The following is a 25,620-nucleotide window of genomic DNA, read 5'->3' on the forward strand; positions in this document are numbered from 1 at the left end:
AGGCACTTAGAAATGTAAATAGATGTTAAAATGTGCTGCAGTTATTTATTTTGACTTACCCTAGATCCGCCACTGGAAAGATATGCATTGTAGGTGCAAAGATCGTGCTGGCTTTGTATATTGTTCTCGTTGTAAAGTCTAGACTGTCTACATGCTTTTTGAGTCAAAATACATTACAGCTGAGGTTATTGAAGTGCAGTTTACCCACAAACGGTTTCACGTTATTAAGATATTTTGACTCGAATTAATTCAATGAACTGTAGGAATATTCGAATATAGTTTACGTAAGTAGTCATCATGAAATTATACACACGTACAATGTCCGCAAGCAGCAAACATATCTGACTTTTAGAAACGAAACTAAAAACGTCACTTTCTGTTCCTTTGAAGATCAAGATCAGCGTCAGTTTCATCACTTCAGAAAAAAGCTTCCAGTGTGTGTTCAGTTTTCTCTTCAGTGCTTCAGTTTTCTCTTAATTTAAAGTACTGCATAAAATTATATACCCCCATAAAGTCGTTGGCTCGTTGTACATTAGAATATTATAACTAGCTGTTCATCAAAGGCGTCGAAGGCTCAAGGCTACGGTAAGTTTTTAATATATCTTGGGTATGACAAATATGGTGGTTTAGTGTAAAACAGTGAGAGTGATGACGGTGAATGATTTAGCGTATGAGGACTACCTAGAGTCCCACTGATTTCCATTCAATGTAAGATTTTACGCCATTGGCCTTTGACGATTTATTTCTCTTATAAAGTACACATTTAAGTGATGAACGTTAATTGGGGGGAGGGTCTTTCCCAATATACCAGTCCTGCACAACTGAATATATGAATAAACATCTCCCCTTCAATTGACGTTAGAGGGACGGTCCTGATTAAAGTGCAACCATAATAATTGTAAACACAATTTACCAAAGACAAGTTAAAAATTTGATTGCGCGACCGGACAGAATGGAAGTCATCTAGTTAATTATGAGTGCGTTCACGGAGAATCCTCCATCCACACTTGTGGTGCGCGGTATTTCCGGGCAACTAACAATGACGCATTTTTATTCGCAGCATCGTTACAAGAGTAATTATTCGCACTATGAAGATATAATCATATAATTGATATAGACATATGATTTTGAAGTCTTTAATAAGCATCTAGGAACGTGAAAAGTAATTTGCAAATTTGGGGGTCATGCATTAGTTATTCAAAATGGAGTCAGGTTGGAAAGAAATATTAGCAACGTCTTGACAAAGCTTTCTTGTTTTCATTATGACTTACCATTTTTGTCTCATGATTATTGAATGCGTGGTGACTGATAAAGATAACAATGTCTGATAAGTCGGGAATAATGTATTCTGTGGTTGAAAATTGCAGCTGGTCCTGATTTGAACTTTGCTTAAAGTAAATACTTGCCGATTTGCTCTTTACATGGCAGAGAGAAAAGAACAAGTTCACGACCTCCAAAATGCCTGGAATTGTTGTGTTCAATCGTCGATGGGTCGTGGGAAGCGATGACTTCGTAATACCATTTGGTATCGCGTTTGTGTTACGATTGACATGGTATGTTTAAATCATTTTAACGGTGCATCAATTACTCCTGGAGAGAGTTTATTTATTTCTTCTAAAAAGTTTAGTTTTTTTTCACTATCTAGGTGTTCTCTTTAGTGATAATCTTCGTTCCAAGTATTTTATTTAACTTTATTATTTGCACTTTGAACTCGGGTCTCGGGCAGACAGGACAGAAGGCTCGAAACGTAAAAGCTATCTTTGAATAATTTTAACGGTTGTAAAAAGATGAGGTCGACTTTGATATACGAATGAATTATCGACCACAGTGTTCAAGATTTTGATGAGACGAGACATGTTTCACATAAATACTGTTCAAGTAAATTTGAAGTTTATGCATCTATTTTAAATCAAACTGCAGACTTGTTTTCACAGTAGAATTTTCCATAACTTCTCGTGCGCATTTAATTAAATTGTAACAAATACAATGCTTTCACCAGGATTGCTAATTACTGAATACTGATTGAGACAAGTCTTAGCAACTTCATTGATTCAATATTGCAAAATAACATTTAGCTCATCATCATTTTCTTTCTACATTAGCTTCAGAATAGTTTTCTTAATATATCTGGTAAGCACTTAAGAAAAAATGCACAATTTCATCAAAGTACAAAGAGTTTAATTCAAAACAGGTATTTACACTCCTAAGAGGGAACCAGATTTTTTGTCATGGACATTCATAAACAAATTTTATGTTTCAATATCGTACCTGCCTCATATTGTGAAACAATTCGGTTTGGAAATAATGAATTATGAAACCATACAAGACATGTTATTTTTAATGCTTAGTAAATATTTTTTAGTTTAGAAGTGGTTAAACCAATGTTTCTTCTATGCAAAGGAGGTTAGCAAATATTTTATTCATGCAGACGAGGTTAGCAAATATTTATTCTAATGACGAAGAGGATGAAATATTTTTTCTTAGTAAAGGGATTCCTGATTAGCTAATATTTTATTGATGTAACAGAGATACCAAGTATTTCATCTCAGACGAGATTTCCTGGCCAACAAGCTAAGGATTGAGACTAACATTACATGACTAAAGCTTTAGATAGTGCAACCTCTGGCAAAAGTTTTGGTGCTTTTTGCCATATTCTCTTACAACTGCTCAAATCTTTGCCATTATTACAGTATCACCTAGAATTGTGAGACTTGCCAAATTTCATAATAGCTACATCTCCCCCTCCCCCCCTCCTGCCTCATAAGTCTGGCTCTAGCGATAGCAAATTTTTTTTCAAGACAGAAAAGTTAAGCAAATATTTTTTTGACAAGTAGAATACAATGTCAAGTGGCTGAAAGTGAAACACCAAGTTATATTTTTCATCACTAAAGCATGGAAAGAACAATTTATTCAGCTAAATTTGACTTTCTCATGAAAGTAGACAGATATACATATTTGATGTATAGTATGATAGATTAATAAAAATCATCATAGCAGCTCAAATTTTACCCAGCCAGTTTTAGTTGTAATATGTAAAAGGTATTTCATAAGTCTCAAATATAACAGTAAGATAATGTATTTTGACTTCAGGCAAGTTGATAAATTGTGGCTTGCCACAAATTATTTTTTTCATATTATCAATTTTCCACAGCGTCTATCCTAAATAAAATCCGAGCTGTTTGCGGACTACCTAAACTTAAATTTTGTGGCATCCTCTTGACTTGAATAGAAGACATTAGCGAAGTAATTCAGTTTTTTTCTCCAACAATCTAAATATTTTCGTATTCATTCTCTGAAAAACAACGAATGGAATCAATTTGCTGAAGAAATGCAAAATTATTTTAGTGAAAATTTAGCATCGTTGGAGTATAAGTTCGAGCCTCCACCGCAGCGAATACTGTGTCGAATTATCTCAAGAAAATTTAATTCGAATAGGCTCTATACGAAGGATACAAGTAGCCGCTTCAAATTTCTTGCTGATAGTCACTATAGAAAACCTACTCAGAGTTAACAAAAATCATAAATGTTTAATAACCAGATAAATTTGTGCATATCGTTGAATAGTTGTTATCTTGGACGATACGTTTTCTGATGTCGGATGTACTTAGTGAATACGTCAGATGTACGTAGTAAATACGTCCGATGTACGTAGTAAATACGTCAGATGTACGTAGTAAATACGTCAGATGTACGTTATATATATTATATTTGCAACAGTCTCAAAAGAGGAGTGAACAATTTTAGTGAACTGCAGTACGTTCAACTCTGTTTACGAGAGGCCTTTTTAAACATTTAAATATTTTAGCCATACTTCAAGCTGTGTCTAATCAAAATGGTTTCTTTTCGCTCTTATTTGGGAATGGCAGCTTGGTTTCTGCGTTAAGTACTTCATAATCGTGATTAATATTTTAAAAACTGCTGTGAGCTCATGATTAACGATTATATGTTCCGTGTAAATTTTCCTCCGAATAATAGTATGCTTGCCTTGGCTTCTTTCGTTTCAGTTAGGATTGTCACTGAAGTAGTTTGAGTCATGTCTGTATAGTTTATTGTGAATTATCAACAGGCTTTTACAAATGATATTATAACAAGAGAGCAATGTCAAGAAGAGTAACAATAGGTGTATTTAAAGTAAATGTCATAAAGTTAAGTCATTTTAAATGAACAACAATTATTTTAAAGTGCCTTCTTATGCCATGCTTATGCCATCTTCACTACAGAGGAATGATATAATGATTCAATTTAAAGGTGTATTTATATTGCATTTGTTGCACAAGATCTGGTGTGTGAATTTTCATGTGTGGGATGTTATTCTCGTTGTATTGGTGGGACAACTCGCCATCTCTCCACACGCATCAACGAACACACAATCTCCGACAAATACTCACACATTTACAAACACCTCCGCCCTTCACCACAAAGGGAATCCAACTACAACCATTCATGTTGTTGCTTCCTAGACACTACTTAAAGAACATCTCTATAATATAAAATTCAAATCTGAACTTCGCAAACGAATTCATCACATTAACACCATACTCAGCTTGTAAATATGTGTAAATTTTCCACCAATCTAATGCCTGTGACATATGTAGTATAAATACACCTGTAAATTGAATCATATCATTCCTCTGTACTAAAGATGGCATGAGCATGCCGAAACATGTTAATTTTAACAAAAATTGCTTTTCATTTGAAATTCTTATTATTTATTGCGATCTACAACAGTCCTTCTGAGGACTCTACTAACCTGGACGAACTTCAACAGTCCTTTTGAGGACAGCTACTAACCTGGACTATCTACAGCAGTCCTTCCGAGGACTCTACTAACCTGGACGATCTTCAACAGTCCTTCTGAGGACTCTACTAACCTGGACGATCTACAACAGTCCTTCTGAGGACTCTACTAACCTGGACCATCTTCAACAGTCTTTCTGAGGACTCTACTAACCTGGACGAACTTCAACAGTCCTTCTGAGGACTCTACTAACCTAGACGATCTACAACAGTCCTTCTGAGGACTCTACTAACCTGGACGATCTACAACAGTCCTTCTGAGGACTCTACTAACCTGGACGAACTTCAACATTCCTTTTGAGGACTCTACTAACCTTGACGATCTACAACAGTCCTTCCGAGGACTCTACTAACCTGGACGATCTACAGCAGTCCTTCTGAGGACTCTACTAACCTGGACGATCATCAACAGTCCTTCTCAGGACTCTACTAACCTGGACGATCTACAACAGTCCTTCTCAGGACTCTACTAACCTGGACGATCTTCAACAGTCCTTCTGAGGACTCTACTAACCTGGACGATCTGCAGCAGTCCTGAGGACTCTACTAATCTGGACGAACTTCAACAGTCCTGAGGACTTTACTAACCTGGACGAACTTCAACAGTCCTTCTGAAGACTCTACTAACCTGGACTATCCACAACAGTCCTTCTGAGGACTCTACTAACCTGGACGAGTATTATAGAGACTACCAGTTCTGGCGCAACCCCGGCGATCTACAACAGTCCTTCTCAGGACTCTACTAACCTGGACGATCTACGACAGTCCTTCTCAGGGCTCTAAAAACCTGGACGATCTACATCTACAAACATGTAACGATACTCCCGGGTTCAAACCATTCACTTTGTAAAGAATAGATACTAATCTATTATCTGTATTTTATGGGTTTCAAGGTTTTGATTGTAATTGATTGTGGTCACAAACCATGTACTATATCTTATATTAAGAAACCGTTCGAAATCAAAAAAGTCTTCCATCGACGATTTAAGTGTCTCTAGGAACGCTCGTAGTTGCGTTGGTGGTACAATCGCATGCAACCCCGCAAGGAAACGCCCGTTTTCATATACTCAAATGCTTGATATTCTCAAAACAACAGATGACCCAAAGTATTTTTTCCCCTATGAATCGTTCGATCCTTTATTTTAGGATGATTTCCCTGGGAATAATGCTCGCTCTCCATCATTCCTTTCAATATGACATAGACTCTCCCAGTGACATTTCTCGCAACGTTTGTCAATCGACGTTCGACTATTTCACTAGTGGCTACATCGTGCTGCTTTTTGCCACAAATCTTTTGGAATTCTTGGTCTCATGGCTCAGTAGCAAAGGTACATTACATGTCGGCAAAATAAATATGAGAACCTGATACCGGACGTTTGAAACAACTGGAATTTTCATCTGAAGCGCGTGGTATTCGGACTAAAGCCAGTGTTTTACTGTGTTGTACTGTATCGCGTCTTTTATTGTGTGAAACTCTTTATATGATTCTTTTTATTATTATGGCAAATAGGTTATGTGAAATTATTTCAAATTCGTCATAAAAGATATTGTGTTGATGTATATAACATCGGTCAAGCGAACCCTTAAATTGCCTATGAAACGAAAATTTTGCTTCTTAAATTATGTTTGCAATGACCAGAACTTTTGAAATGACAGTGTACTTTCTAAAACAGTTCATGCATATCTCTTTACACTCGTGATTTTCACGTTTTTGTTATTTCCAATTTATCCAAGTTGTGACGTCATATTGCATAATGAGTTCCCACAATGTTTCAAATCCTCTTTAGTTTCCTGACAACTACAAAATTCATTATGCAATGTGACATCACAAGTTAGATAAATCAAACAAAGCAAAAACCTCAATATCTCAAGAATTAAAAGTGATGTACATAAACTAGCTTGGGATGTCTCATGTCATTTTGAAATATCTCTTCAATAAAAGTATTACTCGGATAGCAAAATTTTCGTTTCATAGGCACTTTAACATCGGTGCTACAACATTAACTGAGGGGAGAGGGTATATTCAAATATTCAGTAGTGCCCACTGATTTCTTTTGAAAATGAATTAGCTTTATAAAAAAGAATCACTCACATTGGAATATATGAATATACACACCTAAATTTAACGTTTGCAGTAATAAGGCAGTATTTGCACTTTTTGGTTTTTGATGTGGTTCACAGAAACTCGTTCGTTATTAGTTAAATTATGTTTAAGTGGTGTTTTTTATTGATTTATTTGAAGATCTTCTGGAGTTAAGTGGAGAGGGCGAGTGCAAAAATTTTGCCGCCATTTTGAATTTTTGAAATTAGTCCTCGGGCGTTTTTGTGGTGCCCAAATTCGGCTGTTGATACTCTCTACCACCACCACCATTAAAACATGCTTCGTGGTCCCTGTAATGTTATAAAAAACCTGCTGTTATTGTAAAGTGGACCTGTAACTGAGACTGGAAGATCTTCAAATAAAACAAATATGAAAGTCAATGAACTCAGATTTAAACCATTCGAAAAGAAATGTTTTTCCAACATAGGCACCATCATGGACGATGAACCTCGTCAAGCCATACCCGTAGTACTTTATGTAAGATTATGTTTAACTCTTACCGAGTTATTATGGCTGTCGCTTGGCGTGAAATGGATTTTCATCGACGGCGACCATTGTGAGTCCACATCCAGTTGGAAAATTTCAAAAGGAATCGTCATTTTCAATTGGTTGTTTTTGATATTTGTCGCACTACTGGTGTTTTGCAGTTTTGACTCGGCTGGTAGAGACTGGGTCCGAATGGTCGAATACGTAAGGACCGAGCGCTACGATACAATACGAACGCAGATTTCGGATCAATACATGAGGCGATGGAAAGATTATTTTCGATGTTTTTGTGCATGTTCCGGTGTAGGTGATAACGCAAGTGATCATTCAGTGTATACATTTATTGGAATGTAAGCACTTTATACAAATTATGACTTATGGATATTATACATTATAAATATTTGAGGAGAGAATTTCTTTTTTTGCTATTTCACGTGAACCGGTGCTTCCGCTTGACAGGAAGGCCTTCTTTGCATTTTTTGTGTTTTTCTTCATTTGATGGCTTCACAGTATAGGTATTATACAGTATGCTCACTCTCGGCAAAACTTGTCCTCGCGCATGTTAGTTTGCGCATGTTGGCCGCCATGTTGTCAGTAAAGAAAGAGGAGTAAGAATATTAAGAAATGTATTACGGAAACGTAAAGTTTACCAACTAATTGCAGTCAATATTCTTCGATTTTCCCCCATCGATCTGCTTTATCTTTGTACAAGAACTGCTTTGAGAATAATACTGCGCAGTTTCATAGGTGCTTGGAGAAAAATATAGAACTAAGATTAGGACAAAGCAATATATATCCTCAAAGCAGCTATTTTATTCAGCTAAACCCAATCGGTGGACAAAAACGCAAAAATATCTCCATTTAATTGTGAAAATCACATTTCTGTAATAAAAATCTCAGCAATCTCACTCCTCTTTCCTTACTGCCAACATGGCGGCCAACATGCGCGAGGTAACATGCGCGAGGACAAAAAGTTCAAAGGTTCCGACGAGAGAGAGCATGCTGTATGATACCCATACTGTGATGGCTTTTTAAAGGATTTAGCAATTCCGTGAACTATGATTACACGAAATTTATCCTTAATCCAATCTCTAACCAACATTACGGCCATAGTCTAATGCTGTAAGATAAACGTTTGGGGTTTTGAGGTAAATTTCGCTTGTTTGTAGAATACGGAATTATTCCCTAATATTTTCAGCTGAGCAAATTTGTTTCTGCACTATCCCTTCCCCACCCCTTCTACCCTTCCACTTCCAACATTGACGTGTTGTCCATACACTCATCAGGATGTATGTTGGCGAAGGGGACGACAATATTCTTGTCTTATTGTATTTGTATTTAGATATTAAAAAATTTTAGGTTTAAGTTTTAACCCGCTGTTAATTAATTGTTTGCGTCTGAAATTTGTTTTTGATTTGGTGCTAGGCTAGGTTGTTTTTGACCAGTGGCCACGGATTTCTTTCTCACACTGTTAATGCATGTTGAAAACTCGAGTTTTTGCAACTGTTTAAACATATTTCATTGTTACTTTGGTCTACTTCAAACTAATATTATAAGTTAAGATGAGTAAAATATTAAGTAAAATTTAAAGACGATCAATCTATTACCACAGAATAGATATCTAGCAGAAGGCCCACTCGGCTAAGATCGTGGCGTATTTTTTCACTACGCATGCGTGACTTCCCAAAAGATACTTTCGCAATATTAATATGGAATAGAATTGCACGAGAATGCTATTTTACTAATAATTCACATTTAAAGCAAAAGTTTGCCAAAATTTTTATAAAGAGTTATCATCTTGCAAAGAAGATAAGGTTCCAAGCTTTAGTTGTGCAAAACAATATATTTGTAAAAACATCTATATTTTGTATTGCAATCTAGCAGAAGTATCTTGTTGGAAGGCGTGTCTCCTTAGAATTTGCTTCAGAAAAGTAGGGGACACTAACATCAAAGATTCCGACACGAGTGGACCTTCTGTTAAGATATCTATTCTGTGCTATTACATCTTATGGTGTCATACTTATTTCTCTATGCAGGATGTTGTCGGATTTCTTTCGCAATTTGGACGTAGTGCCCAGTGACATTGCTGCAGGTCTTGTTCTACTTCGCCAGATTCAAAAACGAGTGGAAAACAAGAAACTCAGTGAAGCACTCGAAGGCGCCGTACCGATCAAAAGCAAAGTAAGAATAAGTCAAAATGTGTTCCACCTATCACTTTTTAATAGTTTGGTTCTGGTGGGTTTTTTCACTTCAAATTTGGTGAGAATTTTTGAGAATCTGACGCGTGCGTATGATGTTTTCCTTGTCGGATGTTATCCTTTATTTCATACTTTTAGTGCACATACACAGCCCATACGCAGATGTTATTCTTTATGACTTGCCATGAAGAATTTTAAAAGAGAAAGAAAATGTTAAAGGCATGCGTTTGTTTGCGAGTGTAAATGTTGAATTGCGGCAATGGTACCGTCGGCTCGGGTGATGTGTCGACATTGTTATTTTTTTTTAAAACATTTCTCCAGCCCAAAAATCACTTTGTCTTCAGTGTAGTGGCGCCAGCTGAAAATTAATTGGGGGGGCAAGACTATAACGTCTCTGTGTACAATTTGGTCGTTTGAAATCTGAAACAAGCGGATAACCTTTTCGTATCTCACTGAACAATATTGAGAAGGAAATATCTGGGGGGGCAGACCATAAAATTTAAAGGAATCCCCCTTTCTGCCCCTCGCACTTCCACTGTTATTTAAGGTTATTTGAGCCGACAAGCGACTTTTCTGACGTTAATGCAATTATTTCATATTGTACTTAACAACGAAAGTTATTCGTTTTTTTTAGTCAGGTAAAAGAAAAGTAACGAACAGCTTTCAGAAGACTAGGAGTGCTCGAAATTTTGCGCATGAAGACTCGGTATGTGCCGTATTTTCACGTTTTTCATACCTAGTTGAAATGCGAGACATTTCAATCGCTCACGTAGGGCCAGGGACATTACGATCTCTGGGAATTGTTACAATTCATTGTAGGAAGAAAGTCATCTGCTGGAAGACGTTGTACATTTCGCTCATTATGCTGTTGGTGCCTACGGTTGGCCTGTGTACTTGCTGACCGATCTCAAATGTGCTTGCTGTTCTTTGGTCAATACCATGAGGTAAAGTATGCCTATCTTCCTGAGAGGGTGCAGCAAGTAGCCAGCAGGTCACAGTACTCGACTGGCATGCAACTGACAGGGTATATTTTACTGAATTTTCAACTGAAAATGTCAATAAGACCTAATCTCTTCGCACATGATCAATTCATGCAACGCTCACTAGGTAACTTAATGAAGTGAATGAGATTTTACGTCCAAGTATTGTTACTGTAGATAGTAGATAGTAGATAAATCAACAGTAGATAAAGCAATAGCAGATAAAACAATAGTAGATAAAGCAATAGTAGATAAAGCAATAGTAGATAAAATAATTGTAGATAACGCAATAGTAGATAAAGCAATAGTAGATTAAGCTATAGTAGATAAAGCAATAGTAGATAAAGCAATACTTATAATATAATTGCTTCAGGAAGCTGAGTCGAGACTCGGGTTGTATATAATATATTAAGGCTGCCGCTAGCAGTGATGATAGGTTTGCTCAAAACAGCTGCTTTTGTAATAAATGATTATGCATGGTTTTGCCGGGTTGTTTTGTTGACGACAAAGCTGAACATCATCATCACCATCACACTCGTAAATAAAACACGAATAACACCAAAAACTTTTATTAAAAGTTTATCAAATCTGCTGCACCAAGTTTAGCTATCAGCTACAAAATCAACCTCAAATTGCCAGAACGTCAACAATTTCAGTAACAACACCGACAATACCCGGCAATATTAGCAACAACAGCACCAGCAACACACACTACAGCAAAAGAAACAACACACGACAAAAACAACAGACAACGAAAACAACACAACAAAAGCAACACACAACAAAAACAACACACAACAAAAACAACACACAACAAAAACAACACACAACAAAAACAACACACAACAAAAACGACACACAACAAAACGACACACAACACAAAACAACACCAACAAAAAACAACACACAACAAAACAACACACAACAAAACGACACACAAAAAACGACACACAACAAAAACAACACAACAAAACAACACAACAACAAAACAACACACAACAAAACAACACACAACAAAACAACACACAACAAAACAACACACACAAAAAACAACACAACAAAGCAACACACAACAAAACAACACACAAAAAACAACACAAATAAACCAACACAACAAAAACAACACACAACAAAAACAAACACAACAAAAAACAACACACAACAAAAAACACACAATAAACAAAACAAACAAAACAACACAACAAAAACACACAATAAAAACAACACACAAAACAAACAACAAAAACAACAAAACAACAACAACAAATAACAACACACAAAAACAACACACAACAAAAAACACACAACAAAACAACACACAAATAAAAACAAACACACAAACAACAACACAAATAACAAAACACAACAAAAACAACAAAAATACACAAACAAAAACAACACACAACAAAACAACAAAACAAACAAATAACACACAATAAAACAACACAAAAAAAACAATAAACAACACACAACAAAAACAAACACACAAAAAACAAACACAAACAAAACAATAATACAAAAAAAAACACAACAAAAACAAACACAACAAACAACACAACAAACAAACACAACAAACACAACAAAACAAACACAAAGCAAATACAACAAAAAACAACACACAATAAAACAACACACAACAAAAACAACACACAACAAAAACAACACACAACAACAACACAACAAAACAACATACAACAAACAACAACAAATAAAACAAAAACAAAACAGCAAAAAACAAAACAACACACAACAAAACAAACAACAAAAGCAACAATATAACAAAAACACACCAACAAAACAACACACAACAAAAACAAACAACAACAAAACAACAACAAAAACAACACACAACAAAAACAAACACAAAAAACAACACACAACAAAACAACACACAAACAAAACAACACAACAACAACAACACAACAAGAACAACACAACAAAAAACACACAAAAAACAAACCTAAAAAAACAACATACAACAAAACAAACAACACAAAAAAACAACAAAACAAAAAAAACAATACACAACAAAAACAACACACAACAAAAACAACACACAACAAAAACAACTCAACAAAAGCAACATATAACAAAAACAACACACAACAAAAACAATACACAACAAAACAACACACAAAAACATAACACAAAAAAACAAACAAAAAAACAATATAAACAAAAACAAACATAAATAAAACAACACACAACAAAACAACACAACAAACAAAACAACAACACAACAAACAAACACAACAAACACAAACAACACAACAACAAAACAACACACAAATAAAAACACACAAACAAAAAACAACACAACAAACAACACACAACAAAAGCAACACACAACAAAAACAACACACAACAAAAACAACACAACAAAACAACAACACACAACAAAACAACAACAAAAAAACACACAAACAAAACACACAACAACAAACAACACAACAAAACACACACAAACAAAACACAACAAAAACAATACAACAAACAACAACAACAAAAAAAACAACACACAACAGAAACAACAAAACAAAACAACAAAATAAAACAAAAACAATACCAAATAAAACAACAACATAAAAACAAAAAAATAACAAACAAAAAACACACACAACAAAAAACAACACAAAACAAAAACAACACAATAAACAACACACAACAACAACCACACAAATAAACACAAACAAAAAACAAACAAAAACAAACACAACAAAAACACACAACAAAAACAACACCAACAAAAATAAACACACAAAAACAACACACAAAAACAAACAATAAAACAACACACAAACAAAACAACACAGCAAAATAAACAACAAACAAAAAAACAACACCAACAAAAACAACACACAACAAAACAACACAAACAAAACAACACACAACAAAACAACACAACAAAGAAACAAACAACAAAAAAACAACACAACTAAAACAACACAACAAAAGCAACATACAACAAAAACAACACACAACAAAAACAACACAACAAAAGCAACATACAACAAAAAAACACACAACAAAAACAATACACAACAAAAACAACACAACAAAAACAACATATAACAAAAACAACACACAACTAAAACAACACACAACAAAAACAACACAACAAAAGCAACACACAACAAAAACAACACACAACAAAACAACACACAACAAAAACGACACACAACAAAAACAACACACAACAAAAACAACACACAACAAGACTCTATTCACTTCTTCGACAATAACATTAGGAACACCATAAAACAAAATGGTCACAATTTGTCTTTTTTTTCCACATACTATCATTCGTATTTTTATTTATATAGATGTTGTTACACGTGTCGTGCTCCAGATCCTAGATACGGTCAAGTACTTCAAGATAATTGTTGTCAATGCAATTTTTCTGCTATAAAACAAACTCTCCACGAATTTTTCGATAACATCGACATTGTTTACACGTCTTTCGTCGACGAGGTATGTATGTCGAATTTTTGAGACTCTTTGTTTGCATGACAATAACATTTAAAATGTCTGACGATTGAATTTTGGAAGATCGATGAAAATATTCTGATAAGCAAACTGGAAGCTTGGCTTGAATGAATAGAAGGCCAAAACTATGTTCTCGACATGGTATCGTAGTGAAGACTTGAGTTCTAAAATATTGGAATGGTTCACGATCCTTTCCGAGATCCAATTATATTTTTTTTGAACTTTTTTGAACACTGGTTTGAAACGTAGAAAAAAATTTAGTACTACATGGGTTAGCTTGCCAATAATATTGGCGAGAAAACTTGTAGTACAAATGTTTCAGATAAATGTTAGATGTGGCTTGGTAAGCACTTTTTTGTTTCTTTAGCCCACCAGGTTTATAATTCCGTTATGTGCCAAACGCGAAATTTATCCCTAATCGAATCCTTAACCAATACCTCGGTCATATAGCCTTTTACTAAAAGATGAAGTGTTCGAATTTAGGAACATATTTGCGTATTTGTACAACATGGAATTCTTACTCTCTCCGACAAACTTGGCATTCTTGTTTTTGGTTACAGATGGCAAGGCATTCGTATTTTCCAAGGCGATTTTGCTTGTATTTCTAATTGCATGCGAACTCTCCTTTTACTCTGCCGTCGATTGATGTTTTTGTTTTATCATTCAGCTGTACGTGAGTCCGTTTTTTGTTGCTGTGGACCATGGGAAAAGATCAGTGGTAATATCCATACGAGGAACTCTTTCATTACAAGTATGTATCGTCTTACTCGTGGTCTTAATCGCTAAGGACATCAAATTCATCATTCGCTGTCATGACGAAGATCTTTTATTGTCCTTTTGGTTCCAGTCCTTGTGGCGGACACTTTACGAAATATTTGTGGGTATGTCCCCCAAAGCACGTGATTTTGTTTTTAGAATATTCTCCCCAAAAGTCAAGGAGTTTAAATGCTCGTGTCGAGACTTGCACTGTGCTGAAGTCTTTCAAAACGTCGATAACATTTTATACGATAAATTATTACTCGTGCTCTGGAGGGGCACGAGTAGAGGTTTCGGCTCGCGTTGTCGAGAAATCGACTTTGTTGACCCAGAATGCATTGCGTTTTAACAATATGGTGACTGCAAGGAGTGACAAAATTTAATTCTTCAACAATACAAACATTAAAGCTATCCTTTTACAAATAATACAAAGGATGCGAAATATATATGCACAAAAGACAAAGCAACGGTACAACATAATGCATGGTGTAATATATAATTTTAAATTCTATCCCATATGGTTTTAATTCCTATATGAACGCAAGAAATATCATCAATATTTTGACTTTATTTTTTACAAATTTTTACAGCTTCCTTTGCTTGAGAGATTACAGTACTGCAATTTGGAATTTAAAGTGTTTATATTACGAATTTTAGCCCCCCCTTTTTTATTAGCTAAATTGAAAGGCCTTGTTTCAGTGATTTAAAATCTGCAATTATAATTGAAATTGGATTGTGAAAGTGATTTTACGGACGTTCAAAGTCACGATTTTCAGCATTTTTTTGATCGGTATGCTAATGACTTGTGACGTAGAAAGTTGAACACAAATATCAACATGGCGTATTTCACTAGTAATCTTAATAAGAAACGCGGAGGAAAACGCTATGTTGCTGGCGGACCTAATCAAATTAGTTGCGCCAATGATTCAAAAACCGAAGGAATGTCGATGTATCTGTTTCCTAAAAAAGAAACAGAGCCGCAAAGACATAGGAAATGGGTAAATTTTGTGCGTAAACATAGACCGGATTTTGAGGCTTCCTCTACCTCGTGTCTGTGTTCTGCGCATTTTGAAGATTCTTGTTTTGACCTTAATTTGAGCGTGCAAGTCAAGCTCAAACGAAGGTTGAAGAAAGATGCTATCCCAACCATTGACGTGGCTGAGATTCCTGAACCATTACAGGACGAAATAACCGATCGAAAGCGAAGACAAGTAAGTTTGCGCTTGTTTATGTTAATTTTTCTTTTGTCATATGTAAATTCGATATAAGTTTTGTAAATTATTCGACATACTCTCCATAAGCCATCGCTGAAGGAAACATGTTCTCTCGATGAGGAAGTACCATCTACTAGTGATGGAGCTGAGCATGTTGAAGTATGCACTGGAGAAGCAAACGATTCGCCATTTGAAGAAGAACTACATGCAGTTGGTGAAGATATTTGTGAATCCCAGTCTCCATGTAAATCGTGCCATCGTCTTAAGAAAAAACTTACATCTTTACAAAAGACTTTAAGCTGGTATAAAAAGACAAAAGCATCTTTGAAGAAAAAGGCCCAGAAATTGCAAAATGAATATCGAAGCGAAATCAGGGAAAGTCGTAATACATCCGTGGTGACCAGCATTAATATAGACGATGAAATGCAGGGGAGTGCTGAAGAGCTTTTCGAAGGAGAATCATACATGGACTACTACTCTTTCGAAGAGTCTAATCAGAGTGAAGATTTAGATGAAGATACCACAAGTAAAACAGTCAGGTATTTTATCTTATAAAGAACTAGATCTCTGTTGTAGTTCATAATAATGAATTTTCTTAATCGTGTTACAGAATTGATGAAGGAGCAAGCTCGCATGAACAACCTATGTTCATGGTATTTCACATCTCATTGGTTGAGTTATTTGAAAAATTTTGCTTTAGCTACAAGGCTGAAAATCCAAAAGTACACATTAAAAATGTTGGTTCGATGGCCATTGTAGAGCAAAATTGTGGTAAATGTGTTGAAAAGAACTTTATGTGGAGAAGCCAACCTACGGTTTTGGGAAGATATCCAGCTGAAACGTTATGACTAGTTTTGGTATATTGATGTCTGGTATCAGTATAAGTCAGGCCATGCTGATGTTCAAGCACATGAATCTCTCAGCAAATAGTGTGTCCACTTATCATGTGCATCAACGCACCTTCTTGTTTCCAGCTATTCTGAAGCATTGGGAAAGCTATCAGTCAAAGTTAATAGAAAATGTGAAAAAAAGTGATGCGACTTCCAGACATGGTCAGGAGATGTCATTTTCTGCAAAGCTGGTCCTATTTCCTTACAGCATCTGTACTCTAATAAGCCTTCTAACAAATCGGTATGACAGCATTGACAACTACACCTGAAACGTGGGAGCATTGTGGTTTATAAAGTAACTTTATGTATATTACAAACAGGAGAAAACAACAACTTACCATTCACCGAGTGGAATTACGCCATCACTTCGTTGTTCTAATGTCGCAGGGAGAATTCCATCGGGATCATCTGGAGTATGCACTTCATCACCATCTCCTGCGAGCGGTTCATCGTCATATGCGAAGTCGTTTAAATGCTCGACATAACCCACGGATTCCGAGCTCGAATCAGATACGCATTCAGACATCGAATTCGAATTATCTGAGCACTGATTTGAGGCCATACTTTCCGGAAAACTTGTTTTTTAATATTTTATTGAAAATACTGTCATTATTTGTTTTTAAGACAAGAAAAACGACTGCAAAATCACCTCCTATAATATAATATTATATTGACGGAAACAGACTTGTTCAACTATCTACGTCACAAGTATCAATATGGCGTCGTATCAAAATTAAGGAACTTATATTCATCTGTTTAAGTCCAGCGACATGTCATAGTTCTTCAAATAATCCAAATTTTCAATTAAGCTCATAAAAAAAGGGGGGCTAAAATTCGTAATATAAGCACTTAAAGGGGATTTAGCTTTCATACTTTTGCTAATAGTACGTGTAACACTACTCTGTGATGTGTGATCACTTAAATCCCGTTGGCCCGATCCAAACACATGAGAATATTGCTCGAATTAAGAAACCGTTAAAATCACACGCTCTCGGCATCTTTTTTCCCACACTCTTTCATGTTTTGATCGGATCATCAAAACGGAAATTATTTGATCACCAGAGCACGAGTATACGCCTAAACAGGCGTCTTGTATTATATTGAGTTAGCTGTGATTTGTGGTATTTGGTGCTACATTTATAGTTTTTCAAAAACTGTTCCTGTCGAGAGCATACAATTAAAAAGAAAGTCGCGCTACAATTTTCACTGAATGGAAATCAACCTTTACCCGGTAGTGTCCGCCATTGCGATACTCTTTTGCGTTGCCCTTCGTCTTTTCTCGTTATTCTCTTTCTTCAATATAATTTTCTTTCGCTTCTTTTAAGGTACCGTTCTCTTTCTCATCGTTAACATGTTTTGTGATCATTTTATGTTGTAAATATTATATAGATTGGATTGTCATGCATTATATTTCCATTTGCTGTAACTTCATTTGCTGTAATTGTCATGGATAATTTGTGATTATCGTATGTTGAAATAAAGACGATTTCATAATTTTCACAGAATATTTTGACGGACATGATAGTCGAACCGGAAAGGATACCCAGCCATCAAAGTCACGAGCATAAAGATTGGTTTGCGCATAAAGGGATGTTTATGACGGCGATGAGTATCAAAAACGTGCTTGACAATAAGGGAATTTTGACACAAGCTTTTGACAAGTGCCCAGTACGTATAAACAATAACAGTTATGTTTAATAAAGTGAATGGTTTGAACCCGGGAGTATCGTTACATGTTTTTTAGATATAAATCTTCCAGGTTAGTAGAGTCCACAGAACGACTGTTGGTGTTGTTGTTGACCGACGTTTCGACAACCTTAGCAGTGGTGATATTTAGAGTCAAATGAGGAGTAAATGTAAGGTTCGACGCCGGTATACTGACCTGGATGATTTACATCAATGACAACCTAAGTGTCTCAAAAAACCTCCAGCGATTGCCAAATTTGAACTATTATTTTGGAAAACACCCATTTTTGAGGCAACCTTAGCAGTGGTGATATTTGGAGTCAAATGAGGAGTAGATGTAAGGTTCGACGCCGGTATACTAACCTGGATGATTTACATCAATGACAACCTAAGTGTCTCAAAAAACCTCCAGCGATTGCCAAATTTGAACTATTATTTTGGAAAACACCCATTTTTGAGGCAACCTTAGCAGTGGTGATATTTGGAGTCAAATGAGGAGTAAATGTAAGGTTCGACGCCGGTATACTGAACTGGATGATTTACATCAATGACAACCTAAATGTCTCAAAAAACCTCCAGCGATTGCCAAATTTGAACTATTATTTTGGAAAACACCCATTTTTGAGGCAACCTTAGCAGTGGTGATATTTGGAGTCAAATGAGGAGTAAATGTAAGGTTCGACGCCGGTATACTGACCTTGATGATTTACATCAATGACAACCTAAGTGTCTCAAAAAACCTCCAGCGATTGCCAAATTTGAACTATAATTTTGGAAAACACCCATTTTTGAGGTTGTTTTTTTATGTTTTTTTTCTGCTCCAAGACAGCTAACAATTCCTCAAAAAAATTCAAGGGTAAAATTAGATAATGCAAAAAACTATTATTGTGATTATTTAACTCTTGGCGTGTGTATGTGTTTAAAGTTGAATAAATATGTTTCTTGTTTTAATAAGCGAGTAAAACTTAAATGTTGAACTCAGAGTATTTACTGAGACTAAGGACCTAGGAAACAGAAAAAATCGATTTCCAGTTTTTCTATCATTCTTCGTTAATTTTGGCAAAAAGTGACCGACATTAGTCCTCGAAATAAAGTAAATGGTTTGAACCCGGGAGTATCGTTACATGTTTGTAGATGTAGATCGTCCAGGCTAGCAGAGTCCTGAGAAGGACTGTTGGTGTTGATGTTTACTGACGTTTCGTCTTGACTCTGAAGATGACTACCGCTAAGGTTGTCGAAACGTCAGTCAACAACAACAAAAACAGTCCTTCTCAGGACTTTATTAACCTGGACGATCATCATTTACAAACATTACTCCTCGAATTATAAAATTTCACAGAGTTCCGCAAGTTGCTTTATTCTTTATTGTACAGTATTCCAATGTTGCATTTTGGCATTTTGCAAAAAATTCACGCATGATTTTTTTTGCTTAGCTTTTCTTTGTCCATAAAGAAAATAACATTTTTACTTCTATACCTTGTTTTCGTTACAGTTTGATTAGTAACTCTACACAAGTTGAAGTATGCCGTCTTACAAATTTATTTTCCTTTTTAGACTAGCGAGAGACACAATTATCAACTAATCATCGTTGGTCATTCACTCGGGGCTGGAACCGCATCTGTTTTGGCGATGTTGTTACGAGATCGTTACCCAAACCTTTTTTGTTACGCCTACTCACCCCCCGGCGCGACATTGAGCCAAGATGCTAGCAAATTTGCTGAAGATTTCATTCTTTCTGTCGTGATAGGAAAAGACATGATCGCTAGGTTGGTTTATGATACTCTTACACCATATGTAAAAAGTTTGGAATTGCATGTAATGAATTTTTGGAGTCCACGTATGATACGCTTGTATGCTGGAGAAGTAATGGCTTTTTTTGCTTCTCACCTCATCTGAAGTCATTAGAATATTTCAATTGGGATAATTGCAGCTTAGAATTACATGAAGCTAAACGCGTGTTAAACGGAGCATAAAAAGTGTAGTTTTTGAACAAGACGAACATTGAAACAGTTTTCGGACAGTATTATCGAACAAGGAAGTTTGTAATTTTGTTGTATTTGATCTTTACTCAATCTTCATGTTAAATGTGCAACTAACGCAATAACCTAGAACCCGATCCACCAGATACTTAATTCCGCCGAAATTTTCCAGGTACGAGTGAGACAAGCCTCCATCTTGCAGGCACGTAGCCAGAACGATGATTGGGGGGGGGGCATATTCATATATGCAAGACATGCCGTATTAGTTTCTTTTGTAATCCATTGCTTTTTACGGATTATAAAATCAAAAACTGACGATATATACTACTAATATCTACTACCTCTGCGTTGATATGAGTTGATAGTGTAGGTTTTTGTTAGGATTGGTTTTTTAACTCTATTTTCAACCGAGAGTTTTGCTTCCTGCCATTATTCAAGATGGCGTTCTTGCCTCATTCTGTCACGGTGGTTATACCCAGTGAACTCTACAACAACGTTGTTGTAAAGTTCATTGGGTTAAACCTTTAGGGGATTGGGTTCTAAATTTTTTTGAGCATGGAAAATCACTTTTACAGAAGAGTTAGCCTAAACAATTGGATTGATGCAGTTGTCATTACATTGAAATTCAAAACATTCGCGGTGATGTTTGTGTGTATTTTTATTCTTGACTATTTTTATCAGGTTAAGTTTAAACAATCTGAAAGACTTACGCGATCGAGTTATGTTTCTTGTTTCCAAGACGAACAAACCAAAGGTACGTCGTTTTTAAAGGTACAATGAAAAATTTATCAGCTTTGAGGATGTTGCTAAAATTTATTGCTTTTGATGATGTAAGGGGAAATGTTGGTTTGATTGATGATAAAGGAATTATTACCTCGGGGGAATTCGGGGGAAATTATTACCTAACACGTGGAAATTTAGTACTTTTGATGATTTAGATAGCAAAAAGTTAGAACCTATACAATCTCTTTACTTGTATTTAGTAATGAAGTGATGTTTAATTTATCGTGTAGTGGAAAATTCTTCGCCAATGTGTGTGGCGGTCAACAATGTGCTGTTGTTGTGGACCTACTCAAGCAAAAGGGGACTCCATTCATGATTCTGATCTCGATCATCTCGAGAAAAAATTTGATGAATTTACTAAACGGGCATCGACAACACCCGACTTTTATCTCCCCGGTAAAGTACTCCATTTTGCCAAAGTGAAATCGTTCAAAGGGTAAGTTCATAGTAATGGTCACTTTCGCACGAGGGAATGTGATGTGCAGTTTTTATAGTGTGTGTATGAAAAACTGGTCATCTTTGAAATCAGCCGATACTTAGAATTTGCGTTATTCGGCAATATTTTATCTCCAAAAACCCTAAATGTATATTGCAACTACTGCACATTGCTGATCCTAGGCAAGAAATCCAGTTCAATTTGCGTTAACGGCTCCTTAGGGATCAATTTTTGCTAAATCGTGGAAATTCTAAATATCGGCTGATTTCAAAGATGAACTGTATTTTGTACATCCAATGCAAGCTGCACCACGGCGAGAACAAAACTTCAGTTCTCTGCTATAATATTTAACAACTGAACTTTTTGTTGATTTTACAACGAGGAAGTTTTTTTCACCCCGATTTTTTTTCCTTTCAATGGATCTCAAATGAGACATGCGCAATGTATCTCTGTTTGGAATTCTTTTTTCTGGGAACTTTAAAGGTTTTAGTACGAAGTTAGTTGGTAAACAGAGTTGAAAAGGCATGCAACTTAAGTTTATAAAATGAAATTTACTGCCATGTACATTGTGTACTTTTTGATGTAACATTTTTTCATTTTTGTGTGAATATGGCCAAGACTCCACCACTTGTGTCGAATTTCAACACAAGTTAAAGGATCTTTAAGGGTCATTGTCAACAAAAAATTTTTCAAACACAGTTATAAAGTGTTATAAGCTGTTGCACATATACCAACACGTTTATAGAATGTTATAAATAGCCGCACATTTAACAAAACATATATAAGATGTTGTAAGCTGTTGCACATATACCAACTCAGTAACTCAGTTATAAGGTGTTATAAAAGCGGCACATAAAAAAACACAATTATAAGATGTTATAAGCTGTTACACATATACCAGCTCAGTTATAAGATGTTTTGACTGCTGTGCAAATACAAACTCACATTTAAGATGTTATAAACTTTTGAAAACATGGTAACACAGATATAGGATGTTATAAAGTGTTTCACCTAAACCAACAAAGATAGACCAAAACAGATACAAAATTTTATAAACTGTTGCACATATGCCAGCACAGATATAGGATGTCATAAACTGCTGCACATATAATACCACAGATATGAGATATTATAAACTGTTGCACATATACAAGAACAGGTATATAATGTTATAAACTGTTGCACATTTACAAACACAGGTATAAGATATTATAAACTGTTGCACATATGCCAACACAGATATAGGATGTCATAAACTGCTGCACATATAATAACACAGATATGACATATTATAAACTGTTGCACATATACAAGAACAGGTATATAATGTTATAAACTGTTGCACATATACAAACATAGGTATAAGATATTATAAACTGTTGCACATATAATAACACAGATATGAGATATTATAAACTGTTGCACATATACAAGAACAGGTGTAAGATGTAATAAACTGTTTCACATATACAAGAACAGGTATATAATGTTATAAACTGTTGCACATATACAAACACAGGTATAAGATATTATAAACTGTTGCACATATACAAGAACAGGTATAAGATGTTATAAACTGTTGCACATGTACAAACACAGGTATAAGATGTTATAAACTGTTGCACATATACAAACACAGGTATAAGATGTTATTAACTGTTGCACATATAACAACAAAGATAGGATGTTATGAACTGTTGCACATATAACAACAAAGATAGGATGTTATGAACTGTTGCACATATAACAACAAAGATAGGATGTTATAAACTGTTGCACATATAACAACAAAGATAGGATGTTATAAACTGTTGCACATATAACAACAAAGATAGGATGTTATGAACTGTTCTACATGTTTTCTTATCGCTTATCAGGCGTTGTTTTGACAACCAAACCATATTCCAGCCGTTCTGGGCAAGTACTGAAGACTTTGACGAGATCCTGATTTCGAGTCTGATGTGGGCGGATCACATGCCGGATTTTGTGTTAGAAGTGCTTAAAGAAACGTTTCAGCGGGTAAGGAACCCTAGCGAAGTCAGCGTTGATGGTTCTTTGGGGATATTATGTGATAACGAGGACATGTTTCAAACACCTCCTAGTGGTTCCTTATGCGTGTCGGTCATAGACTCTCCCGCAGGTATGGTAATGGTTTTGACCAGTTTGCTATTATGTCGTGCGTGTGTATATGTCTAGATGAAAAATTGATGGTTAAGGGGATTGACATGTGTCTTTGCTTTAATGCACGCCATCTTGCTTGTGGCTGCCTTTTCCTGCTCTTTGTAAAATAAGATTTCCCACGCATAACTCTTCACAATTTGGATGTCAATTGTGCTGTTTTACTATTTTGCATCTTTTATTTCATAAGGATTGTGATTGGTTGAGAAGTGTTTCAATAACAAGCAGTTGCCAGGTTATTCAATGAGCCCCGGCTATGCAAAGTTGATCAAAGGCCTGTTATCGCCGATCCTGAGGCGATCTATTCCAATATTTAGAACATTTTTTTGTGCTTTTTAACGCATTGGCGGAATATAAAAATCGATCGTATTTTTTCTCAACAAGTTGATTTACAGTCTAACTCTTAACTGAGGGATGGGAGGGTGGTGGTGATAGTTGCTCCAAGCAGTGTGTTATACACTTTCTAATCAAGACACTTCGAAGACAATTACATGATCGGAATGAATTTTAATAAGCGCTTCTCACTTACTTGTGTTGACGGTTTTAAAAATCAGTAAGCGGTTATTTTGCAGATCTTTTGGCCGATGAACCAGTTGGAGTGGAAGTTACATATGTTTGATTCTTCTTTCCCCATCTTTGTTGTGTTTTGCAATTGGGTTCTCCTGGTTAGCCCAGAATTTCGATCTGGCTGCGACTCTCACTGTTGCAAAGTTTGCAGATAATCCTGGAGCGAGTTGTTGTGAGCTCAAGATGGTTGCGTTGCAATAAATCCATTCAGCTCAGTATATGAATGAATATTGCATAAAAATTGCATCGATGTTTACATAATGTAAACAATAAACATAAATTGCCTGCTGTTTGTGTGCTGCTCGCCTTCGGCCTTCGCGATATCGTCTTTAAGATGTGATGCTGAAAGAAGGTATGTGCCTCCCATTGTCTTGTTAATATGGCATGGGAATATATTGTGGTATTGTCTTCTATTGCGCATGGCACTTGTGCATGCATGCTGAGGATAGACACTTGTAAACTATATTTAATTAAAAAGTATAAGTGTTTGACGTTGTAAGTGCGTATATGAAGCTTTGTATTGTTGTCTATTAAACTGTGATTGTTAAACTAAATCACCGATGTTTATTATTTTATCAACAGTCAAATAGTTGTAGAACTAATGTCATTTTGAGAATTTATGTTGCGCTTAAAGTCGTTAACAGGGCAAGATTTTCTAAGGCCAATTGCTTTTTTAATCCACTCAACTTCAGGAAATGAAATATTCCAAACTGCAGTAATGAACAAGATTCTGTTGGAAAAAAGGACGTCTTTTTCATTTTTTCATACACGCAATGAAATTCTTCAGTTAAATGTTCATAAGTTTTACCATATAAATAAACACTTGCTAAACATGTCGATTACATATAAATCCTTACCTCGAAAAAATAAATCCCTTTTTACTTTCTCAGAAAGGAACTTGCTCACTCTGTTAGCGCAAGTGCACATGAAGTTTACTCTGAACAGATTACCTTGTTTCGTGTAGTAACCGGGCCGAAGGTTAATCTTTAAGGTTAAATCCCCAAGTTGTGAAGGTAAATTTTCTAAAGAACTGTCCTCCTCCACTCTTCCCCATTTGATCTTTTTATTCAATCCATTCAATAA

General features: G+C 35.6%; 1 protein-coding gene and 1 long non-coding RNA gene across 2 annotated transcripts; one reads left to right on the plus strand and one right to left on the minus strand.

The window, feature by feature from the left end:
• The first annotated feature begins 1,357 nt into the window (after positions 1-1,357).
• Positions 1,358-25,091, plus strand: LOC124438089 (diacylglycerol lipase-alpha-like). The gene is made up of 14 exons (XM_046988077.1): positions 1,358-1,553; positions 5,944-6,125; positions 7,326-7,734; positions 9,421-9,565; positions 10,217-10,288; positions 10,402-10,526; positions 13,886-14,033; positions 14,716-14,799; positions 18,412-18,576; positions 20,149-20,360; positions 21,255-21,327; positions 21,587-21,792; positions 23,670-23,932; positions 24,543-25,091. Exons 1-14 carry the CDS (start codon positions 1,459-1,461, stop codon positions 24,587-24,589), a joined length of 2,226 nt encoding a protein of 741 aa, XP_046844033.1. The 5' UTR covers positions 1,358-1,458; the 3' UTR covers positions 24,590-25,091.
• Positions 6,499-20,927, minus strand: LOC124438091. The gene is made up of 3 exons (XR_006945973.1): positions 20,915-20,927; positions 16,484-16,488; positions 6,499-6,588 (listed from the first exon to the last, which is right to left on the minus strand). It is a non-coding gene; the product is annotated as an uncharacterized LOC124438091 (long non-coding RNA).
• Positions 25,092-25,620: the final 529 nt, after the last annotated feature.

Source organism: Xenia sp. Carnegie-2017, unplaced genomic scaffold, assembly GCF_021976095.1.
Source record: "Xenia sp. Carnegie-2017 unplaced genomic scaffold, XeniaSp_v1 HiC_scaffold_19, whole genome shotgun sequence".
In the NCBI taxonomy this organism is placed as follows: domain Eukaryota; kingdom Metazoa; phylum Cnidaria; class Anthozoa; order Malacalcyonacea; family Xeniidae; genus Xenia; species Xenia sp. Carnegie-2017.

Bases quoted from the DNA above. Each gene is read 5' to 3' on its own strand.
- LOC124438089 (XM_046988077.1), top strand. From the start codon at position 1,459: ATGCCTGGAATTGTTGTGTTCAATCGTCGATGGGTCGTGGGAAGCGAT. The intron at 1,554-5,943 runs GTATGTTTAAAT...CCTTTATTTTAG, and splicing joins TTTGTGTTACGATTGACATG to GATGATTTCCCTGGGAATAA. The intron at 23,933-24,542 runs GTATGGTAATGG...GTTATTTTGCAG, and splicing joins GGTCATAGACTCTCCCGCAG to ATCTTTTGGCCGATGAACCA.